We start from the raw sequence: 21,206 nt of genomic DNA, 5'->3' as shown, positions 1-21,206 counted from the left end.
CGGGCAATACGCTGAATTTTTAAAGTCTATATCAAACCGCCATGTTGTTCTCCTATCTCAGGAAGAGTGTCAAAATGCAGTAGGAAAACATCTTTCTTAATACGTTATCAATCAGGATCTGGTTCTTGTTGCTTGCATCTTGAAGAGCATCATCAGCTCGGATAGCAAAAATCTGCATGGCCGACATGATACGAAAATTGATGGTGCCAAGAAAGGCCAACTTGTCAGCTACTATCCGGTGATGGGTAGCGTTTAGCTAGTGAGAACTTCTATCTAGACTTAAAGACAACATCACTTTTATGATTTAATGTGTCTTTAAATGGGGCTTATAATGGTAATAAATTTTGCCGTGCGTTCATCCGTGCCGTGCAGTCTAGTCTCGAGCCAATGCAACAAGGACGGATATGAATCTAGCAGCCATTTAGAAGTGTTAAAAACGACTATAACCATTCATTGCTATTTCATAATAAATTCCCTAAAAAAGGCCTCAAACCTATGCATTTATAGAAGCTGGGGGCAGGAGACCATAAAACTGTACTGCGGTTAACGGGAAATGGACCAAAGGCGGCAGGGTTCACCTTTTCATAGTGAAACAACACAAAGTAGGCCTTATGTATTCAGCCAGGGAGTTGTTTTTCAGCTTCATATGATGATGGTAGCGCAGATGCGGGATTAAGGGAGGGAGGCAGGCTCGTTTGTAGCCTGAGGCCAAAATTAGTTATGAGCTAACCTTGCAATTTAGTTAGACCTAAAAATGAACTTAACTGATGCTTGAAATTATGCTTTATGCAGAATACACTAATTTACACTGGTAAATTTAATGTTTCCTGGTTGGGCAGGGGCCAGGGATCCCAGACCCTCTACACCGCAGGAGTTGGCTTCAACAACCCCCCTGGGCCCACACCCTTCCTTTATAAAACCCTGCACAGGTACCGGGGAAAAAAGAGTTGCAGTCACTCATGTCATAATAAGGTACCAGCAAGTCCTGCAGTTTTCAGTGGAATTCTCTATCTTGTTTTAATCACTTGTCATTTAGCCTTTGAAGAAGATCCTGCTAGGATCGAAATGTAAGACCAACGTACCCATACACATTCTCCTACACAGGCTCTCTAGTGGATAAGCAGTTTGCTAACAGTTTTCTTTTATTTTGTTTTAATCACCTCACATTTTCCGGAATATTCAGGGAAAGGTCAAAGAAAACATGACACAACAAAATGAAACTGTTTAAGTGAATTGATTCATGTTTTTCTCATTTGTGATTTATTACAGCTCGTTAACTAAACAGCTCGTTAACTAAACATTTTCATGATACCACATTATCAGCTGCTCCAAGATTTCTCTTAACATCAACAATTATGATTACTATACTCACCCACACCATCATCAAACATGTCAATCGGCGAGTTCCTCTCCCTCCCCGCCCACCCACCTCAACAGACCAGATTTTCATGGGTACAGCTGTCAAATTATAGCACAAATTTCACCTGGATTTTAATAAAAACGAGTAACTATCCACACCCCCTCTCCCCACTCCCCCTGAAGTTATCTTCATGTACCATGTATGACACCATTGGCAGTACATATCACCCAGAAAATTACTTAAAGGAATACCATCAAAATTATTCAATTTTTTAATAATCAATTTCATAACCTTGTTTTAATTAACAATGGATATGGCCATATGTATGCAAAATTATCCACCAATATGCATTGATAATGCTTATATCATAATAATGAGATTCGCAGTGAAACTTAAACGTAAAAACCTTGAGTTTTAGGAGCATACAAATTAGTGTCACGTTTGCCAGCAACTCAATCTTTGATTAATATTTTTCATAGATAAATCTGACCTCTTCCTAAACCATGAATACCAAATCCCAGTTTTGTCAAATAAATGAGAAACAGAACAACAAACCTACGAAGGAAATCTTTAAAATGTGCAGCCAAAAACAAAACAAATTTGAGATGTTTATTCAAAGCAAACATAGTACAATATTACTATAAACTAAAATTTAAAGTTTTTCTAAATTTTACTTGTACACAAGGTAGGTCCAAGTTTCATGCAAAGCCCAAGCAATTAACCTTATGCACAGAAAGCCCTATAAATTCTGAGTTGGAGGGGCAGCAATAACTTTAGGAGGGTCACAAATACTGTGATACATATGAACTATTTGTAAAACGTAATGGAGATTAAGAGGGGGCTCAGTAGTCTTCCAAAGGGGGAGGGGAGTCTCTCCCCTCCCCGTTCCCCTGCCCGACTCTTACAATTCATACAAGAGTCTATTAAAGTCTGTTGAAATTGACTGAAAGTAAAAAATAATAATTGGCAAGGTTGTTACATGTGCTAGACAGCACTTCATTAAATAAAATTCCCCACCCCCCACCAAAAAAGCAATAATTTGAATAACTTGAAAAAAAAAGAAAAACAATGGGCATTCAATAAATTACTTTGGATAGAATAAAAATTAGTTGAAAAAGATATAGGATTGCAAATCAACCAGCTTGTGGATACACGGTGTAAAATCATGTTGATTTACACACATGTCAATTGTCTTTTAAATAGCACAACCAAAGTAAATGCACCATAGGGATGTCAAAAGTGTTTTCGAACGGATGTTGCACTCTTGACAATAAAAAGAGGGACATTTCCAAGACAGCACATTCTTTTCCTCAAACTATGGAGTGGAACGCTTTTCTCGGCTGTTCTTGACTCAAGATGTAGTGAAGACAAGGTCTCAGTGATGAAAAAGTCAGCACATGCCTTTTACCCAGAGTTGATCGACATAAAGAGTTGTAATTGCTCTACGAGACAAAATTTTCTCATCAGAGAAACAAAGCTATCCTTAGAGGTTGTCCCAGGGATCCAATTTTCGATGTTTTAAGTGAATTAACTCACCTGGTTACTACCCATTTTACGTTCCCCCTTAATTAGGACAATGTTGTGTGTTAAAAGAGGGAGCAGGTCGCCTGAGATACAAGCAGCAAGAATCCCTCGTAACCTTATATCGGCCAAGGATCTTTCCTCGATGGGATATATTTAGCCTATCAAGCCTCCACAGACCTGTAGGGGAGTGGTGGAGTTGGTATCATTCTAGGCTAGAGAGCTGATGATTCTTAACCGAAGGTCAAAAGAGAACCAACTTAGCACAGACTTGTTGTACGGAATTCTTACACATTCCAGCATAATTACCAGTAATTGTACCCAACCTCATGCATTATACTCTTACTCTTCTTCCGAGCATTTTGAAATTGTGTATCTACGTTATGAGGGAGTGAGGATGGGAGGGACTTTTCTTAATTGGTACTCCTTTTTGTGCTGCTGTACTCACACTGCCAGTCACCTTACAAGTGCTTATATACCAGATTTAATCTGTCAACCTTCTTTTACAAAACCTTAACTTTCTGAGAAACCCAGTTCACCGCCAAACAACAGTGACTAATCACATTTCTAAATGATGGTATATTATTAGAAGAAACTCTGTGACCAGTAGTGGTGTGTTTTTTTGCTAATCAGAAATATCAATCAATTTGACATGGACCAGGATTTGCTGGATTAACCTCTGTGCCATTATGCACAGGTCCTCATAAGCAGCGGTCCACAACATTCAGGCCCATGACCAAACCACTCCCCCGAGGACTGAGCGATGACCCAATGGATCCCCTACCCCTCAGAACTGATGTTCAGAATGCATGAAAGCTAGCTTGGTCTTTGGTCATCAGCAAGCACCATAAACTGTAGAAAAAAATTTCCAACTTGTAGATAAAAATCCAGCAACCACAGAAAACTTTTGCATACCCCATAATTTGATGACTAAGCTTGTCCACATTTCATTCAAAGTCAGTGGAAGAATTTTTGTCTGATTGTTGAGCATATATAAACCTAGCTCAAGAAACTAGCTTTTTCTTTTAATTTTACGTAAACTCACAAAGACTCTGTATTCTACACATCCGCTTGCTTCAGAGACAAGAAATAAGAACTCTTTCGTTCCTATCTCACCTTCAACTTCCACTTCAAATGGAAACCAAGACTTTGACGATAATTTCATGAAAAATGATTTGAAGATTTATCCCAACATGGAACGCGACGACTTGGCATCTCATACAAAACAGGCCGTCTGTAACAAAATGGTAAGTTTGAAATAATTTTACATCAGTGACATGAATTACTTTAAAAAATGGCACCACGGAAGAGCAAATTTTGTTCTCGAACGTTCTATATTCTGAGACGTTGACGAATCGCTAATCACCGTTTGAGAGTCTGCTCCTTAATCTGGTTGAATATCCGCCGTTTGTCGTCGTCCGTGGTTGGACGGATCTTTTCGGGTTCGTCTCCTGTTTTGTGACTCTTTCTTGGTTCGTTGTTTTTATCTGCCTGTAGAATGTATTTTTGGATGTCCTGCTGAAAGGCCTCTGGGCTTGCATCATCTGCTTCCTTTTGAATTTCCGATAGGGTCTTACGAAAAAGAACCAGATTGTCCAGGTCAGGAGTATCAGGCAGAAAATGGTCCAGCAGACGATAACGGACATGGGAGGAACCATCAGCACTAACGGAAGGTCGAACTTCAAAACAATGAGAACCTCTGTAACCACCATCGCTATGGCGACCCAGGCTTGTTGCCCAAGTTTGTTACAATTTCTGTTGTTGGTGAAGAAGGCAGAAAAGAATTGCTTTCAAAATTGACATTTTTCAGTGGTTAGCTTCAAATGTGTCTTACCAATTAAGTGGTGAAACCGTGGCAATAGATATGTACTTACCTTAAAGACCGCAAGACATAAAACTAGGTTAGCCATGCTTTGATGCATTGACACCTAGTCACAAATATGCATTTCATGATGTTTTCTTTAACTCAGCTGCTGTTGAATGCCTCCCTCTCTCCCACCACCTAATCAGCTCTACCCTTCTACCTCCCCCCCCCCACCTCCTCCTCTCCAATAAGAAACCAAAAAGCCAGATGGCTTTGTGATTCCTTCAAGAAAGATGTACTTCTTGCATTATTCTGTTTACAAAATATTAAACTTTCACTTAATATTGACTGCAAATGACCTTTGACCTCCACCAATTTCAATAGAGTGTTTGTACTCAATAAACTGAATCTGCATACCATGTATAAAGTTCAACAAAGATGTACTTCTTTTGAGTTACCGTGTTCACAGAGTTTTTTCAGTCTTTGACCTCTCTTGACCTCAAATGACCATTGAACTTCACAGAAGAAAAGTAGACTTCTTGTACTCAATAAGATGGATCCACATTCCAAGTATGAAGTTACACCACCATTAACTTTTGAGTTACTGTGTTTACAAGCAAGTGTCACATTCATACATACACTAGTGCTGATAGTCGACTCTCTCTTTTGTAGTCGATTAATCGCATAGCTCTTCTCGTAATTACTGCGATTACTCCATTACAGTTATGACCTCATCACTGTCATTTCTACAGTTGTTACAGTGTTGTTTTGATAGCTTAGGCTATTTTTCAAAAACAGATTATGTGTAGTGCTAGCTTGTAGTCCGGTAATCGCAACTTAGGTTTTGATGGCGATTAATCAAACTTCCAAATTGTAATCACTACTACTGGCGATTAATCGATTACGACTATCAGCACCAACATACACGCCATCATCCTCACAAAGATTCCTTTTGCACTCCGGCAAGGAATAAAAAATCAAGTCTGGCCTGATAAAAACTTTCACATCAAACTTACGGATCATTCAGGTACTGATAGGCTTCGCGTATAGCAACTGCACCGACTGGAACCAGAAGGATGAGTCTGGTAAAGTTGACGAAATGTGGAGGAGGAATCCAGAGAACAAATTTAAGGTAGAAGCAGTTCAACTCTGCAACCAGGAACTGTAGATGAAGAAAATCAAAAAGAAAACAAATTACTTAACTATCTTGACAAATTGCTATCGGTGCCAAGAACAGTTTGACCTTTGACCTGGTGTCACTGTCAGAGAGGAAAAACCAACTAGATCTTATTTGATATCCGAAGAGGTTTCAAAAATGACCCAGATGAAGTTCCTAACATGGGGGTGTGGTCCCTTTGAAACCTTTACATTCCCATCAGAATGAAGAAAGAAAATAGTGGTGTATTCAAAGTCCTTAGCAACATGATCGTTCGTTATTTGGAAAACCAAAATACTATAGCATCAACGATATTGTGGCTCAACTGACTTTCTGCAAAGTGACTTAATTGTACAAGCTACTGTCATTCAAACACCGTGTCGTCTGTGAGTAACTTACAAAAGACCAACTTGAGATACTGGTGCTTGTATTCTTGCAGATTAATGGAAACTTGTCAGTAACTTCCATAGTTAATATTTCCTTTGGAGGTAAAAGAAGATTCCTTTTCCAAAATTATTTCACCCCTTTGATGTCTTATCCTTCATACAAAATATTGTGTCCCTTTTATCAACCGACCAATTCCACAAATTTTCATCCTGATCTGATCAAAACCTTATGAGGAGAAGCATTTTAAAGGATTTCAGCTGATGTCGAAGCACAAACTGATGCATGGACAGATGGACAGTCGGATAGACAGACACTTTAACATGGCATTAACTCCATTGGCTATGCCAATTAAGCTCAAAACTGGGCAGTGAAAAACAAAAACTTTTAATCCATAACCAAACCCCAACAATTTGCCTTAAACTTACAAAACAAACCAAAAGAATGACGAATATCCATCTGTTGAGGCTCTCGGTGGGATGCCACTCAAACTCTGTCCAGCTGTATGGCGTAAACTGCATCATCATCCTCTTCAGCTTACCACTGGAAGAGAACAAAATTTTATGACATCGCATTAATTGTTAGAAAACTTTCTTTATGATATTTCAAGCTTAAATCCCATAGCAACCAATCACATCATCACCGCGACCAGTTCAATTCTCCTTTCAAGTGATGAAGAACTCAAAGCTTTGTTAATTTCTTAAGTGATCTAGTTTTTGCTTCATAGTTGCATGTCATTAATATTAATATCGATGAAATGTTGAGAGACAATTCCAATGTTTTTAATTACTCGCTCGTTAAACTTTGGGGGAAAATATCTTGGACAGTGTCATTCGTTTGTAGAATCATTCAATTTTTGAAATTCAAAGAAGACTAATTTACTTACAGACTAAGATGATTTACGGCGATAAATCCATGATACCTTGTTATGAAGGTTTGTAGAAGGTTTGTATAATAATTAAAATCCTCATGCTGTTATTATCATCATGTAGTAATGAGCATGCGGGTAGGGCCAGCTATTAATGAACATGAGAACAATAAAAAACAATCAACAATAGTTGTCTATTATACTTTATACTGGTCAGAAGGACATAGGATAGATAATACACTCATTCATTTTGAACAACTGTACGAACACCATATGCAACGCAATGTACAACACTGACAGGAATTATTCCTTAGCCCTTCTTCCCCCACCCCCACCCCCCATCATGTTGATTCTCCAAAGACCCCTCCAGTGATAAGTGCTGGCATTCAGATAATTCAACCATACAAACAACCATATGAACACCATATGCACTGCAATGTACAAATCTGACTGGAATTATTCCTTAACCCCTCCCTTCACTCCCCCCTCCCCCCAAATTTTGCCTCAAATACTTATGAATGGATACCTCACCTGTAGGTGTTGATACTCCAAAGACCTCTCCAGTGATAGGTGCTGGCATTTAGATAGTTTAGCGTCTTCATCCCCAACCAGATACCGAGACCGTTACAGATGACAGCATCAAGGAGCCACTGAAGCAGGAAATACGGAAGATTCGGACATAAGTTTATGCAAATTGAAGATGTTAATGATTGCTTGGAAATACGCAAAGAAAACCAATGGAGAGTATAGAGGTTTAATCATCTAGAAGCAATACGGCATTACACTTTGACAAGAGTACAGCCTCCCTGACACGACTCTGAAACCCTTATGTCTCTCAAACAGACTTTTCTTCTCTCTTAGGGAGAGGGGAGGGGGGGGGAGAGATGTTTATCGTAATGTCACTATGATAAATGCCGAAAGTGATGGTTGGATTTCTTTCTTTCAATTTGTGGTAATCATAATGTAGGAGGGTGGATGTTCAAGTGAATGGGGGTGGGGGTTGGGGGAGACGTGTAGAGGGGTCACAGTGCATTTCATCAAACACTGACTGATCGTCATATACAAAACCAACATAAGAGTCAAATGGCATAGATTGCCCATGTTAAAGTTGGATTAATAAATGAATAACCAAACTTTCTTGGGACTGATTAACAACGAGCCAAGAAATTATTACACCACACAGGGAACTTTCGATGAATATTGTCCCAGCATTATTGCACAGTCTATACGGTTTGAAACTAAACACTGGTACGGCAGTCACTGATTGATGGGAGCTATGACTAACTAACTCAAGAAACGTTGACAACCGCAATCAATCATAGCCTATTGGGTAACAAATTGTACTAAAAGAGTGGTAAATTAAATTACAACAAAGAGAAATGAGCTACAACTAGTAACTTATTAAAAGCTGTGGGATAAAGATCTGAAGCAAGGAGCTACGTCTCTTTCGTTGGTAGTGATAGGGCTGGATAGCTCACTTGGTAGGGCACAAAAAAAAAAAAAAAACCTGTAATCCCAAGGTCACTGGTTCAAATTCCGTTCTTGCCAAAAAACGTTCTGTGCTCTTTTGAAATTGAAAATTAACCCGATAGCTGCTGCTTAAACTAACACAGCCTATTCAACTTTTCACAAAATAAAAATTAATCAATTACCAGGGAGTAGTTAATGATGGTTTTTCATTCTATAAATGTTGTCACTCAGACATTACTCTACTGAACTTAGAAACAATGTGCCAATAGATAAATTGGGTACATACGTAAACCCTTAAGACAATTTCTCCATTTTGTGATATGAATGGTAGCAAGTCAAATTGATAATTTCATTGAATATGGGCTTTTATTACATTTTTGGGGTTATTTTATATTATTGATACCACAGAGTCATCAACATCACAGAAATACAGTTGCTTTTATAAGACTAGGATGAGATCGTGCACTTACGTGATCCCACCAACATTCTGCAAAGTTTGGCAGCTGGTGTTCCAGTGTGTACTCGAGCACCTCAAAGAGAATGCTGATGACGTTACACAACCAATAATCTCGCACCATCAACATCTGTTTAAGAGAGGAGCCATGTCAATATTATAAAGCTACAAATTACTGACTGTGTTGTAGCAAAACACTTAACAGTAGATGGAACTTGAGCATAAGAAAACTGTACTGTCTAGTAAAAGAAACATGAAGACCAATTAAAGTATGTGCCTAGATAAACATTACACCTGCCTATAATTACGAAAGGGGAAAGGATTATTTCTGGTTGTTGCTTGGACAACAGGGTCTTAGTTTTTGCTTTTCTCAACATGTCAATTTTAAAGCATCACTCCTATTCATTAGAACTTTGTATAATAGGGTTTGGACATCCTTATACTTTCATTACAAATTACTTGGGCCTAATCATTGATAAGAAATAACCATGAGAACATTGCATAAACAACACATAATTTAAGTGAGCTCCATACTCAGATTTATTGATATTTTATTGATATTTTCTATGATTATTTTAGTTTATCTAGCCACTGAGGTAATCTATGATTCAACCCACATTTCTACCTCAAAACTACCACAAACCTTACAAAATGGATTGCTGGTACTTCTTACCAGGAAACCTAGGCTGTAGAGTCAACAGACTATAGCTGTTGATAACGAACAGACTACATCCGCTTTTCTCGAAAATAAAAGGGTATCCACAGATGTTGACTTTTGGTTGTACTCTGTTAACATTGTATGCCGACTAGTGTTTCAAACCCAAGCAAGTCAGCTTTTTGACCAGTTGACTCTAATACTTTGCAGTTGCCGTTGTGGGTAAAGAAAACATTCGCTTGGACAAACAAACGTCGGTAGCAGAAGATTAGTATTTCAATTTAATGAATTAATTCTTACTCACCTTCGCCCACCAGCCGAATAGATGACCCCAAATGAATACATCGCATTTTTCCTGAAAGGATAAAAGAGAAAATGTATTTGTTATGATTTGTGAACATATTAAACTTCAAAATGTGATATGTGAGACAACTGGGAGGCCCCCTCTCCCCCAAGGCTGCAAATAATGTGATAACATATTGTTTACATTTCAAACAACATTCTATTGTACCTTTAATAGACTCTTATGAGCATCTTGTTTCAAAATGGACCCCAGCAGGCACCCTGCTAGCACACCCTATGAAATGGCCCCTATTGTCAGTCCAAGGAAGCTTGGAAGCACATGCTCAGCTTACAAGGTCATCAGTATCGCCGCCAAATTTGCTTGAAAGTCAAATACTGGTCACTGATTCTCAGATTTCAACGAGCGTTTGACTGCCACCCTCAAAGCATCTATACCTCACTGAGACATATTTATGGTATAATTGAAGCACGCCCTCAATTTCTGGGAATATAGTTTGGGGGGTCAGAAGCAGCCAGGAAGGTACTTTTGAAATATCTTAGCAATTTTGTAGCAGCTAAACTTTGTGGGTAACACTGACGAACTTTTAGCGTACGTCGTTATGTTAAACAACAAGAAGTCCTGATTTTGACCAACTATACACATTTATCAGTTCTCTCAAAGGACACTTTTCACATGCAAGAAGAAAGTTGAAAATTCTTTCCTTCATTATCTGTGAATGAATTTTTAACTATTAAACCAATATAATCACCAGCTTTGTTAAATAGATTCAAGTACCAAACTTGACTCAAGTTCAATTTAAAAAAAAAATAGAAACATACCTTAAATTGGATCCATCTATTCTGAAAATGAATTTTCCACAAAAATCACAAATCATCAAATCTAATCATTATCACTATATTTTTATATATCGACCAGCCTCACCCAGAAGTTATGGAAGTGCCCATCTGGATGTGGTTCTGGGTCATAGAATCTGCAATCCTCTGCGTATGAACGTTCAGGGAGGGGTTCACCCAACTCTGGGTCAAAGTGTTTCATCAGCTGTCGAGCATCATCGAGACTCTGTAAATGTAGATTAAAAAAAAAAAAAAGTTATATTTGGGAAAATACTATTCAACTGAGATGAAAAGATAAGGGATATATATGCAAGCTGTATCAAATATTGCATGAAATCTTGACAGATTATGTAAAATAAGATGAGCTCCCCTCACATCCTCCTCCTCCTCTCTGCTCCCCCACCCCCCCACCCTCTTAACCATCCGTCAGCACAAGATGTTTGCTGGAAACCTCACTGGACATTTCACAAAGAATAACAAGGATTCTATGGGAAAGTAATGTTACTCCCTCTTTACCCCCTCAATAAACACTACTTCCTGACCTCCCCCACCCCCCACCCCAAACAAAAGGGATACAATTTTTGTCAACCCTCCCCCTCCCAAATCGTCTAAACTATATGTATAAACAATCACCATATTTACTTTCTTATTCTTTGCTTTTCCTAAATAATAAATGTTCAATCTTATCTAATATTATATCCAACATGTTTTGTAGTTGTGGAAGAACAAATGTACCGACAAATAGAATGAATTAGTCTGTACATTAACTATATACAGTATTCCAAATTATATGAACATGGAGCAACACAGCAATTTCAGCCAGCAGATTTCAGCATAAGCAACAACAAAAAACAGATACAGTACTAATTTGTCTTGTGTGCTTATAGATGGATAGAGCTCTACACATCAAATTAACTACACATCAATACACCTCGTATCTCATGCACCAGAGAATTCAAACCACTTCAAGTCATGGCAGCCTTTTACAGAATTATTCACAAATAAAATCTATTTTGCTGGTACCCATCAACCTAAGTTACAGAAGACTGCACACATAAAATGTCTGTAAACAGGATGGCTAAAGCTTGTAGTCATGGCATGGAATAATTTAGTGTTCAAATATTGCCTAGTGGTTGCCATGGCTCTGATGTTTCTCTTATAAAATACTATTGTTTCTGTGTTTGCAAAAACTGCTATTACATCTTTACACTTATATAGCAATTTGTCAAATTTTCTTTAGCATTTTGCGATACAACACTGGATAAGTGATTCCCTGCCAGTACGTACAGTGCAGTACGAGTAGAATATCCCTTGGTAAGAGTACCAGCACAAGTATTGAGTGGGCAGAGTGCAAGACACGAGGATGAGTATGTTAATCTTGTACTAATGAGGATCTTGTACTTTCCTCTCTGATAGATTTCTACAACGCACAAAGTACAAACGCATGACATAGAGTACGGGCAACTGTACTACAAGACCAGTACTACAAGTACAACAAATCAAGTTACGAGTCTGCCATCCATTCAGTCATTAACAGTACATTTCCTGGGTCTCACTGAATCGTTCTCTCCAGTCACTGCACTAAGTCAATGACAGCTTAGGCTAGCATGTATGACAATGAAAGGCTGTGAAAACACTTCGTTCAAGTCACTTGTCTCCTAAAATTTACCAGCTCAAGCAATGACTCTTTACAACAAAACTATTTTCTGAAAATTGCAGAAAGGTGGGGGTGGGGGAGGGGAGGGGTGATTGAATTTGAAAGGACAACAAATATTTATCTAGAAATTTTACATCACACTCCCTGTTAACTTTCCGAGGACACAGCAGCAGACAAGGAAGTGTGCCTCTATGATTTGCAGTCTGTATTTATCCTTATTCACATCCTTGTAGACCTGTATTCTTTTCCTTAAATGATTGAGTAATTAATGACTTTTTTCCAGGGAGAATAATTTTTCTGTCTAGACACTTTTCAGATTAACCACACACACACATATAAATATATATACAAAACGGTAGTATATTGCACACAATTTTACTTCATTATTTGAAACAAAATTAGACTTAGTGACGTTATTAAATGAAACACAATTTTATGAAGTTTAATATCCAGTATGATAAAGACTTTTAATATTAAAATGAATTCCAAAAGCTGCTTTAACGAATGGCCTGTTAAACGTTACCTGGAAGAGCATGTAGACTAAGGCAAGTTCGTAAACCACACTGAGACAGAGGACGAGCCTCCAGAAGGCAGGGTGAGGTCGGGTGAAGGGACCATCTTTGGCTTGTGTCATTCCAAAAAGACAAAAGGCAACAATGCATGCTAGAATACCTCTGGTAAAGATAGAAAGAAACATACAGAGAAAACAAATATTATTAATCTGAATCGGATTATTATATTAACGAAATATGAATAATCATTTTCTCAAAGATCTATGACTAAGCTTTGCTGTCAAAGTTAACGTTTATTTGCTACTTAAAGGAGAAGACAACACAACCGTCATTCTTGAGCTTACATCCTAAGTCCTCAACCCCTTTGCCATTCACAGATCCCTAGGGATGATGGGAAATGATATTCCTAAACATGGAGGGTATCCCCACTGAACTAAGCCCTCAGCCCTCCGCCCTCAGCCACCTTGGTTGGAGCTAAGGTGAGAAACATTCTTTTCTCTTTGCCCAAGACGGCACTCACAGACTTTCTCCGACTGCTTTGACATTCGGGCACATTTACAAGTCAGCAAAACTGGACAACCTCCAAGGCAGAGTTTGGTATCCCAAACAGAAATTTGGTTGTCTCAGACGACCAGACAACCATTGCAAGTTTGTCCTGTTCATCGTCGCACGGAATTGGTATCATGCTATGTACACAATTTGAAAACGAAACGTATTTGTTTCATTGAGCACTGTCTGTGCTTCTGACAAGCCATGTTTACAGAAAGCCTCAAACTGTTTAATATCACACACAAACTCGCAAGCCTTAATCTTACGGCATTATTCCTGAGAACCTTACACAGAGCTGACATCTGATAACGGTTCTTTAAATTATGCATGGTTCTCAAACTCCCTTTTTTTTTTACGAGCGAGCAGCACGGTTTGATTCAGATATGTATTTTAACTAAAAATAATCTTTCAACTTATTTGGTTGGATAACTAATTGCAGACTACCATTAACCTTGGGGAGTTATCTACTCCCCCACATCAAAGCCAAATATGTAAACAGAGTAAACATTAGCCAACAAGTAAACACCGCTATTTGTTTTTACTTAATTCCCAAATTACAGTATATACTGTACTTGGAAGGATAAAGGTCGGAATGGTGGTATATAGTTTAATATACATTCGTATTAAGCTTTTAAACTGCACTGAAGTACTTAGTTCCATGCGACTGGTCTTAGTTTTACAATCCCTGCATCATACATGACTGATACGTTTTATCTGACTATGTGATGCAGGGTTTCCCCTGGGATTTAGCATATGTGAGAGGCAGTGACTGGTTTGTGCAGCATTCCTCAGGGGGAGGGGAGGGGGATGAACTGGGAGGAATAGTCGCCCAGGAAATTGTGTTAAACATTCTAATGTCAATCATCCTAACAAAAAATTTGATAAAAATGCCATGTTATGTATTCAGAAAAACTTATATTTGTTGCTACAATGTAGTGTAGTACTCTTGTAAAATTGCAGTTACTTTGTAGTTTCAAAGAAACGTGCAAATTTTCTCAAATTTACAATTAGCATGTGACATGTACTATGCTGAAATGTCTTAGTGACAAAACTTTAAATGCAAACAGGAATCATAAAGTATTCGGTTGCTAAATATTGAGATCGACTCCCCCCCCCCTCCCCCCTTACCTTCCGAAGCCAATGTGCTCTGTGGGTCAAATTGGTCAATAATGAGTCGATCAATAAATCCCACGGTCCATCGCGATATAATGAATTTCTATCTTAAAGTGTTTAAAATATCTCTGTCTCCTTCTTAACTATTTATATCATTCTTTTACTTTTATATTTTTAAATATATATATTGTTGGCTTTTGGGGTCAATGAAAGCTCAAGAATGCCATAAAGTAGTCAATTACACTCCACAAACTTTAGGATACACCTGTACCAAACAAAACCAGACAGAGCAGCTTAAAAGGAGTATTTCTGGACTGAACAAAAAAAAAACCCATTCACAATGTGACTTTAAGGTAGCCAGCCATGCGCTATACTAGTTAAGCTTCTATTTGGCTTAGACAAAGTTCAAACTGCATGCATTAACCATGTGGATCTCTAGTGGAGAGATTACTTAATATCATTAGTCCAAAGTCACATGTCAGAGTCACATAGGAGTGTTAGCTCAGTGGTTAACGCCGGTGCCTTTCAATCATAAAGTCCCTGGTTCGAGTCACTCCAAGATTAATATATATGTCATCCAGTTACAGAGTTGTTGACAATTGACAATTCATAATCATGGATGTTAAATATGAATGTAAGAGACTGACTTCAGTCAGCTTGCGGCTTTGATAAGCCAATGAGGCTTCTTCGCGAGTTACTGCTTGCAGGATACAACATGACTTATGTATATGAGTCCTATACATGTACTAATCTTCTACCTGTCCTCACATTCTGCCTTGTGGATCTGTACTGTGTACTCATACTAGTACTTGAGACATGTCTGATTTATAGAAGTTTAATAGACACTGGTGCCATAGTTATTTGTAGTGCCCATAGTAGTGTAGGAACCAACTGCAAAATTATGTACAGTACTTGCACTATTGCAAGAAAGGTCCTTCACCCACTACAAGTCTGAAAACATTCCTTTTTGTCAACTATGTTTGTTCAACTCTATTTTGCTACTTTACATTTCATGCCGAGTCTGTACTGTATAATTTAAAATATTTCTCATGACCCGGAGTGTCAAGTTGACACATATGGGGCGTTATAAGTGGCCACTTTATTATTATTGCTCACAGCCTTGTATACTCATACCAGGGGAAGTTCTACTTCACAGAATCATTTATCCAGCATCGCATCGCAAAAATGCTATGGAAAATGGTCAATTTACTACACAAGTTCAAAAGATGCATAGCAATTTTTTTGTACATAGAAACCATAGTGTAAGTAAAGGAATTAAAGCTCAGAGGCTTCAAAACTGCTTCACGAAATTTGAACACTTATTAAATTTACTCTCTGTAGTAGCACCCATACTCATCTTGCTGTACTGTTACAACAAGTCTAAAGAGAACATTCTGAATGCACATTGAAAACTAAAAAACATGGGAGCAGAGATATCGAGTAATAATTTCAATAAGCAGGTGGATGATCATTTTTTAAAAACAGGTATAATTTCAACCTTTTTTCAACTCATCTGCGAAGAATTCCTGTATTAAACGTAATTTTAGTATTCCATAGAATGTCAATGGCTAAGCAATAAATTTTGCAATGACCCGTCTAACAATGCCAGGCTTAAAGGTATTGTAACCGGCTCCTTAATGGGGTCTGGTGAGTGGAGGAGGGCAACTTTGATGAGGTCACCATTGCTTATAGCAAAGAGGAGAATAAGAGACCCCTTTACAATGCAGGTAATCTTTTAAACTTTGATGTATCTTACTAACCTCTTGGTATTGTAATTAATGTCATTCTTTGGTTCTTCGATCAGAGCAACGTAGAGGAAAACAGCCAACATACAAATAAGGACAGTGACGGAATGAGTTCTCCTGTAAGAAAAGATATAAAAGCAAAACTATAAAACTGTAGACAATTGAAACATTTAAATATCTTAAGTTGACACAGGTCATGTAATAGTAAGATTTTCAGGCTTTTTTGGGGATATATAATCGTTTACCTGTAGTATTTAGCAGCCTTTAAAAAGAAACTATAACATTCCTGTTGGTTGTCTTTATTTTACGCATTAATTTTCATTTGTTACACAACAACATTTGTATACAAAAGTGGTAGCCCATTCCACCCCTTTCTATCCAATCACTCACTCCACCCAATCCACAACCTACACCGCCCCCCCCCCCCCACATCTAATTGCTTAGTTATTATGCCAACAAAACTCATCGAATGGATTATACTTACATGCTGGGGCTATCTTTATTTCCACTGCTTTACAAATTATCAAATATGGCCAGAATTTGAGTCCTTCTTAGCTTTTATTTTTGCTACCTCTGCTTCTAACTGAATTTGAAACATGATCGAGCGAACATATGCCTTCCCATTCAGATGTCGAGTAAGTTCAGTAAAAGTGTAATCCAAAAGTGGATTCACTGATATTCAAACTCTGGTTTATAAGTTCACAACACTAGAATAAGTCGATTGTTCTATATAGTATATACTGTATATAGTAGTATATAGTATACCTCTCCTAGTTGAAAGCAAATCTTTTAAGATATGAAACAAAGCAAAGGGATAATCATTATCTGATACTTGACGGACTTGAAAATATTTTATCATCTCATCACAAGCCCAGTGGCCATTAAACAAAATATACATTACACTAATTACAAACATACAAGAGAGTTTTAATTAACCAGATAAAATAAGCATGACAGCCTCAAATTTATTAGGAAAGGGAGAAGTGTTGAATCAACAGTAACTTGCAAACAGTTTTTTTGCAAACTATTAATTTTACAGAATTCAACCAAAGATTAGAATGGTAGTAGTATTAACTTTGAGGGTTCCATTACAATGTGACAACATAAAAGTGTCCACCCCACCTCTAGGCTCTACATAGACAATTACAGCAAAACTTTTCTACATAGCTGAATAGTGTGGAGCTACAGTATAACCAGTTCCATATATCTAGGGGTACGGCAAGTGGGGGTGAAAACTCCCTATCAACCATACAGAAATTATTCAATTTATTTATTAGCAGAACCTGGCATGTACTTTAGACCTAATTATTGACCTAATTTATAGCCTTTATATACCTCATAATGCCCCATTTGAAGTGTAAAATTCTTTTTTTCCTTTTTTTTCTGGGAAAGGACTCCAAGACCCACCTTACTAAATGGGAATTTCTTTTCATGTCGTCTGAACAGTGAGAATTTCACTGAATTTAATTTATAATGATAGCCTAGGTATGAATGAGTTATCTTTGTGTTGATAACCTGTTGGTAGCAGCAGGATACATTATCCTGTTTGGCTGTTGGACAAGAATTTAGTATCTAATTTGCAGTGTAAATGTACATAGAAGAAAGCTCATGAGCCTTGGGCCTTCAACCATATGGTATCCAGTCAAAACGTCCCTTTACCAAAACGTCCCTGCAGTCAAAACATCCCCGTAAGTCAAAACATCCCCGCTTTTATAATCAGTTGGAATGCAAGTGTGGATGTTTTTAGTTCAAATCAAAGAGTAAGAATAAGTATAGTTTAGGTTGAAAACACAGTTTTTAAGAGTGGGAAGTGCCGGTTATGAGGGCGGACAAAATTTTAATAAACGATAAGTGATTTCACTCAATTTAAAATATGATATAGATATATATATTGTAAAGTATACGCATCCAAATTCTTTTTTAATTCCTCTTGTATAATAGTTTTTGTTTTTCTTAATTCGTTAATTCACTGAAAAACTTACGGGGACATTTTGACCAAAAGCGGGGACATTTTGGTACGGGGACGTTTTGGTAAAGGGACGTTTTGACTGGTAAGCAACCATATACAAATGATTAAGTTAAAAGCTATGAAATGAGAATTTACCAAAAGAAACTCTGTGTTCCATCATCGATGACCCTTGTCACTTTTACCGAGTGGGGTACTTCATCTCTTTGCCCATCCTCCTCACTCTCAGTCGATTCTTCCTCCTGCTCATATGCAGAGGGGGTCTGTAGGTCGCTGGTGTGGGCTGGCATTGCTGTCAAATATAATAAACATAACAAATAATAATGCAAAGTATGTATGTTCCTTGGCTTATTTAAATGGAAATAACAATTGCCCAAAGGTAAATTAGATACTAACTGTGCCTTAACATTATTAATTCTGAAGAACAAATGTATACATCCTAAAAAGAAAATGGTACCATATAAAAAGTACAAATAAATTATAATATTATATAATTATAATTATAGATTCATGTAAGAATAGAAATATGCCTATATTGTTGAAACTCCTGGTACATTTATACAGGACTGAGTAAAGTTGGATCTGAATGAAGTTACAAATGAAGTTACACAGGTCTAGACTATACTACATGAATAGAAAAAAAAGATAAAGTGTGATGTCTTGTATTATGTTGAAGACTGCCATGGACGAAAGCAAAATGAGTGTATTAAAAATAATCCTTTATACATGGATACAAGTATACATGTCATCAATGATATTTAATTACTCTGGTGATACACTGATAATAACAGAGAAGCTACATCTACTGTACAAAGCATAATCATTACCTTTGAATGACGATGTATCAAAGCAATCACAAATTAAGTTAAATTAATAAGATCTATAGGCCTAGTACAACATACACAATAGGATAAACAAAGTAGAATATTGTGCACAACACATGTTCCAACTAGAGTCTTATGAAAAATTGTATCAAGAAAGATGCAATGAAGATACACTAACCCGACATTAAGCTTTCATAGATCTTTTGTCGAATCTCCATAATACTAATGTTGCCGTAAGCCTCCTTTTACATCAAAATCCTTCACTGGATGTCAATTCCAAACTTAGTCAAATGCAGTGTTGTAAACAAACTGGTCAAGTTCAGAAATATCTATTTGTACAGTTAGTGTTAGGCTTGTGGTTAGGCGTAATACATACTGATGAAACCACATTTGACAAATGACTTCCTCCTATTGATGAGTTAAGAGTTAGAGCTCCTGCCAGTCCTGGTGTATTCAACTCAGGATGCTTGCAACATTATTTTGGCATAGAGGCTAACGTACTTCAGTTTCCTGCTGTCACTGTCAGTGAGGCGGCCTATGCCTAGCGAGTTTGTGTATCCAGTCTAACCAGTGTATGTTTTTATGATAAAATGCTAATTGTGAGCTATCGTTAACAAAATCCAAGTTCAACACTCTGAATGGAAATCAGGTAGACTGAGTCACTGATGCAAGACCAAGTATAAATTTGGTTTTTATTTAGCGTATGTCTACTCCAATTATTAATAAGACGTTGTTATAGTACTTTGTGTAACACCTGGTTAAGTTAGTGTTACACTAAAGTGACTCAGAACGCCCCCTTCACGGCTTGAGTCTTATCGCATATATCGGTAAAAATAACTTTTAGCTAACACGTGAGCTCTTCCTATTAAGCTCACTTAACCATCTAAAGGTAACATTTATACAGAGCATGCAAGGTTACCATTCATAACAAAGGAAATACGTTAAAATTCTGACATACCTTGTTACACGTACTAGCTCCGTTCAAGTTTACCCAGAACAAACATGTGAACGTATGGTTCCGCTAAAAGCGCTTGCACGATTTTATTTTACGTACGACTGTTGTGGCAAAGATATACGGGACGACAACGATGCAGTGTTTGCCTTATTTACCATGCGAAATAAATATTTTCAACCCAAGCAAAACAGCTGATTGTTACCGGTCAAAGGTCATATTACGTTGGCGTCTTGAAAAATTTGTGGAAACTTTTTTGGCAAAAACTTGGAGTACAGAGTACTTGTGTCAATGTTTTAAGATGGAGGCAATCTTTCCATTGCTTAAAGGTACAGACAATGAAACACGCATTCTAGTTTCATTTGAGCTTGAATATGTGATGAAATTCTTGTAATGGACTGAACAATGTTACCGGTAAAACTCTGGCATATAGCTTTCAAAAATGTTGGGATGCAGTATATATACGTACAATAGGATCATGCATATTTCCCACATTCTACATATCCATGGAAAGTGCATGGATTTTTCCGCACACTTTAATTAAGCATTATTTCACTCCTTAACCACGCAGTAGCAATCTAAATTCCACGTCAATGGCTGAAAGAAATTCCCAACTTCCAAGTTCTACTTACTTGTTACTCTCAGAGGAAACTAGGTTTTACAACAGGGATAAGTTTGCACTGATGATATATCTGAAACCTGAAGTTTCCCTTGCGTAGCGATGAAGCATATGAGATGTATACTATACCCTTCACAGGCCCGCAACCTGGCCGGGACACAGTGACGGGGACTTAGCACTGTCAAGTGCGGAAATTAGTGCCCCCCCCCCTGCCCGCCCATGTATGTAAACATAATGTGTTCAAAAGTACACAAGTTACCGGACACTAGTAATGCGCCCTCCTGTATTGTCGATACCCCTCCTATTCATTTTCAACTCCAACTCGTAATTCCTAGGCTACGGGATTAGCCCTTCAACACACTTCTGTTGAAGATGACCACGCGAACAACATGACCTGAAGATTCACCATAGACTCGGAGCAAAGTTGTGTACATACCAGGGACTTGATATAACAACTCAT

The 21,206-nt window shown here is 37.7% G+C and overlaps 1 protein-coding gene across 2 annotated transcripts; it reads right to left on the bottom strand.

The window, feature by feature from the left end:
• Positions 1–1,237: 1,237 nt before the first annotated feature.
• LOC139969738 (phosphatidylserine synthase 2-like) lies at positions 1,238–20,284 on the bottom strand. 2 transcript variants are annotated; one of them, XM_071974949.1, is made up of 11 exons: positions 20,134–20,284; positions 18,490–18,643; positions 16,401–16,502; positions 12,990–13,140; positions 10,898–11,035; positions 9,977–10,027; positions 9,034–9,147; positions 7,625–7,743; positions 6,654–6,768; positions 5,702–5,847; positions 1,238–4,636 (listed from the first exon to the last, which is right to left on the bottom strand). In XM_071974949.1, the coding sequence occupies exons 2-11, from the start codon at positions 18,639–18,641 to the stop codon at positions 4,240–4,242; spliced, it is 1,485 nt and encodes a 494-aa protein (XP_071831050.1). In that variant the 5' UTR covers positions 18,642–18,643; positions 20,134–20,284; the 3' UTR covers positions 1,238–4,239. The 2 variants fall into 2 exon arrangements, with proteins under 2 accessions (XP_071831050.1, XP_071831049.1); XM_071974948.1 differs by lacking the exon at positions 20,134–20,284 and adding an exon at positions 19,354–20,054.
• Between the last annotated feature and the right edge of the window lie 922 nt (positions 20,285–21,206).

The sequence above is a fragment of the Apostichopus japonicus genome, chromosome 7, assembly GCF_037975245.1.
Source record: "Apostichopus japonicus isolate 1M-3 chromosome 7, ASM3797524v1, whole genome shotgun sequence".
Taxonomy (NCBI): domain Eukaryota; kingdom Metazoa; phylum Echinodermata; class Holothuroidea; order Aspidochirotida; family Stichopodidae; genus Apostichopus; species Apostichopus japonicus.
The sequence above is the reverse complement of the archived record's forward strand: the minus strand, read 5'-3'. Positions and strand labels throughout refer to the sequence as shown.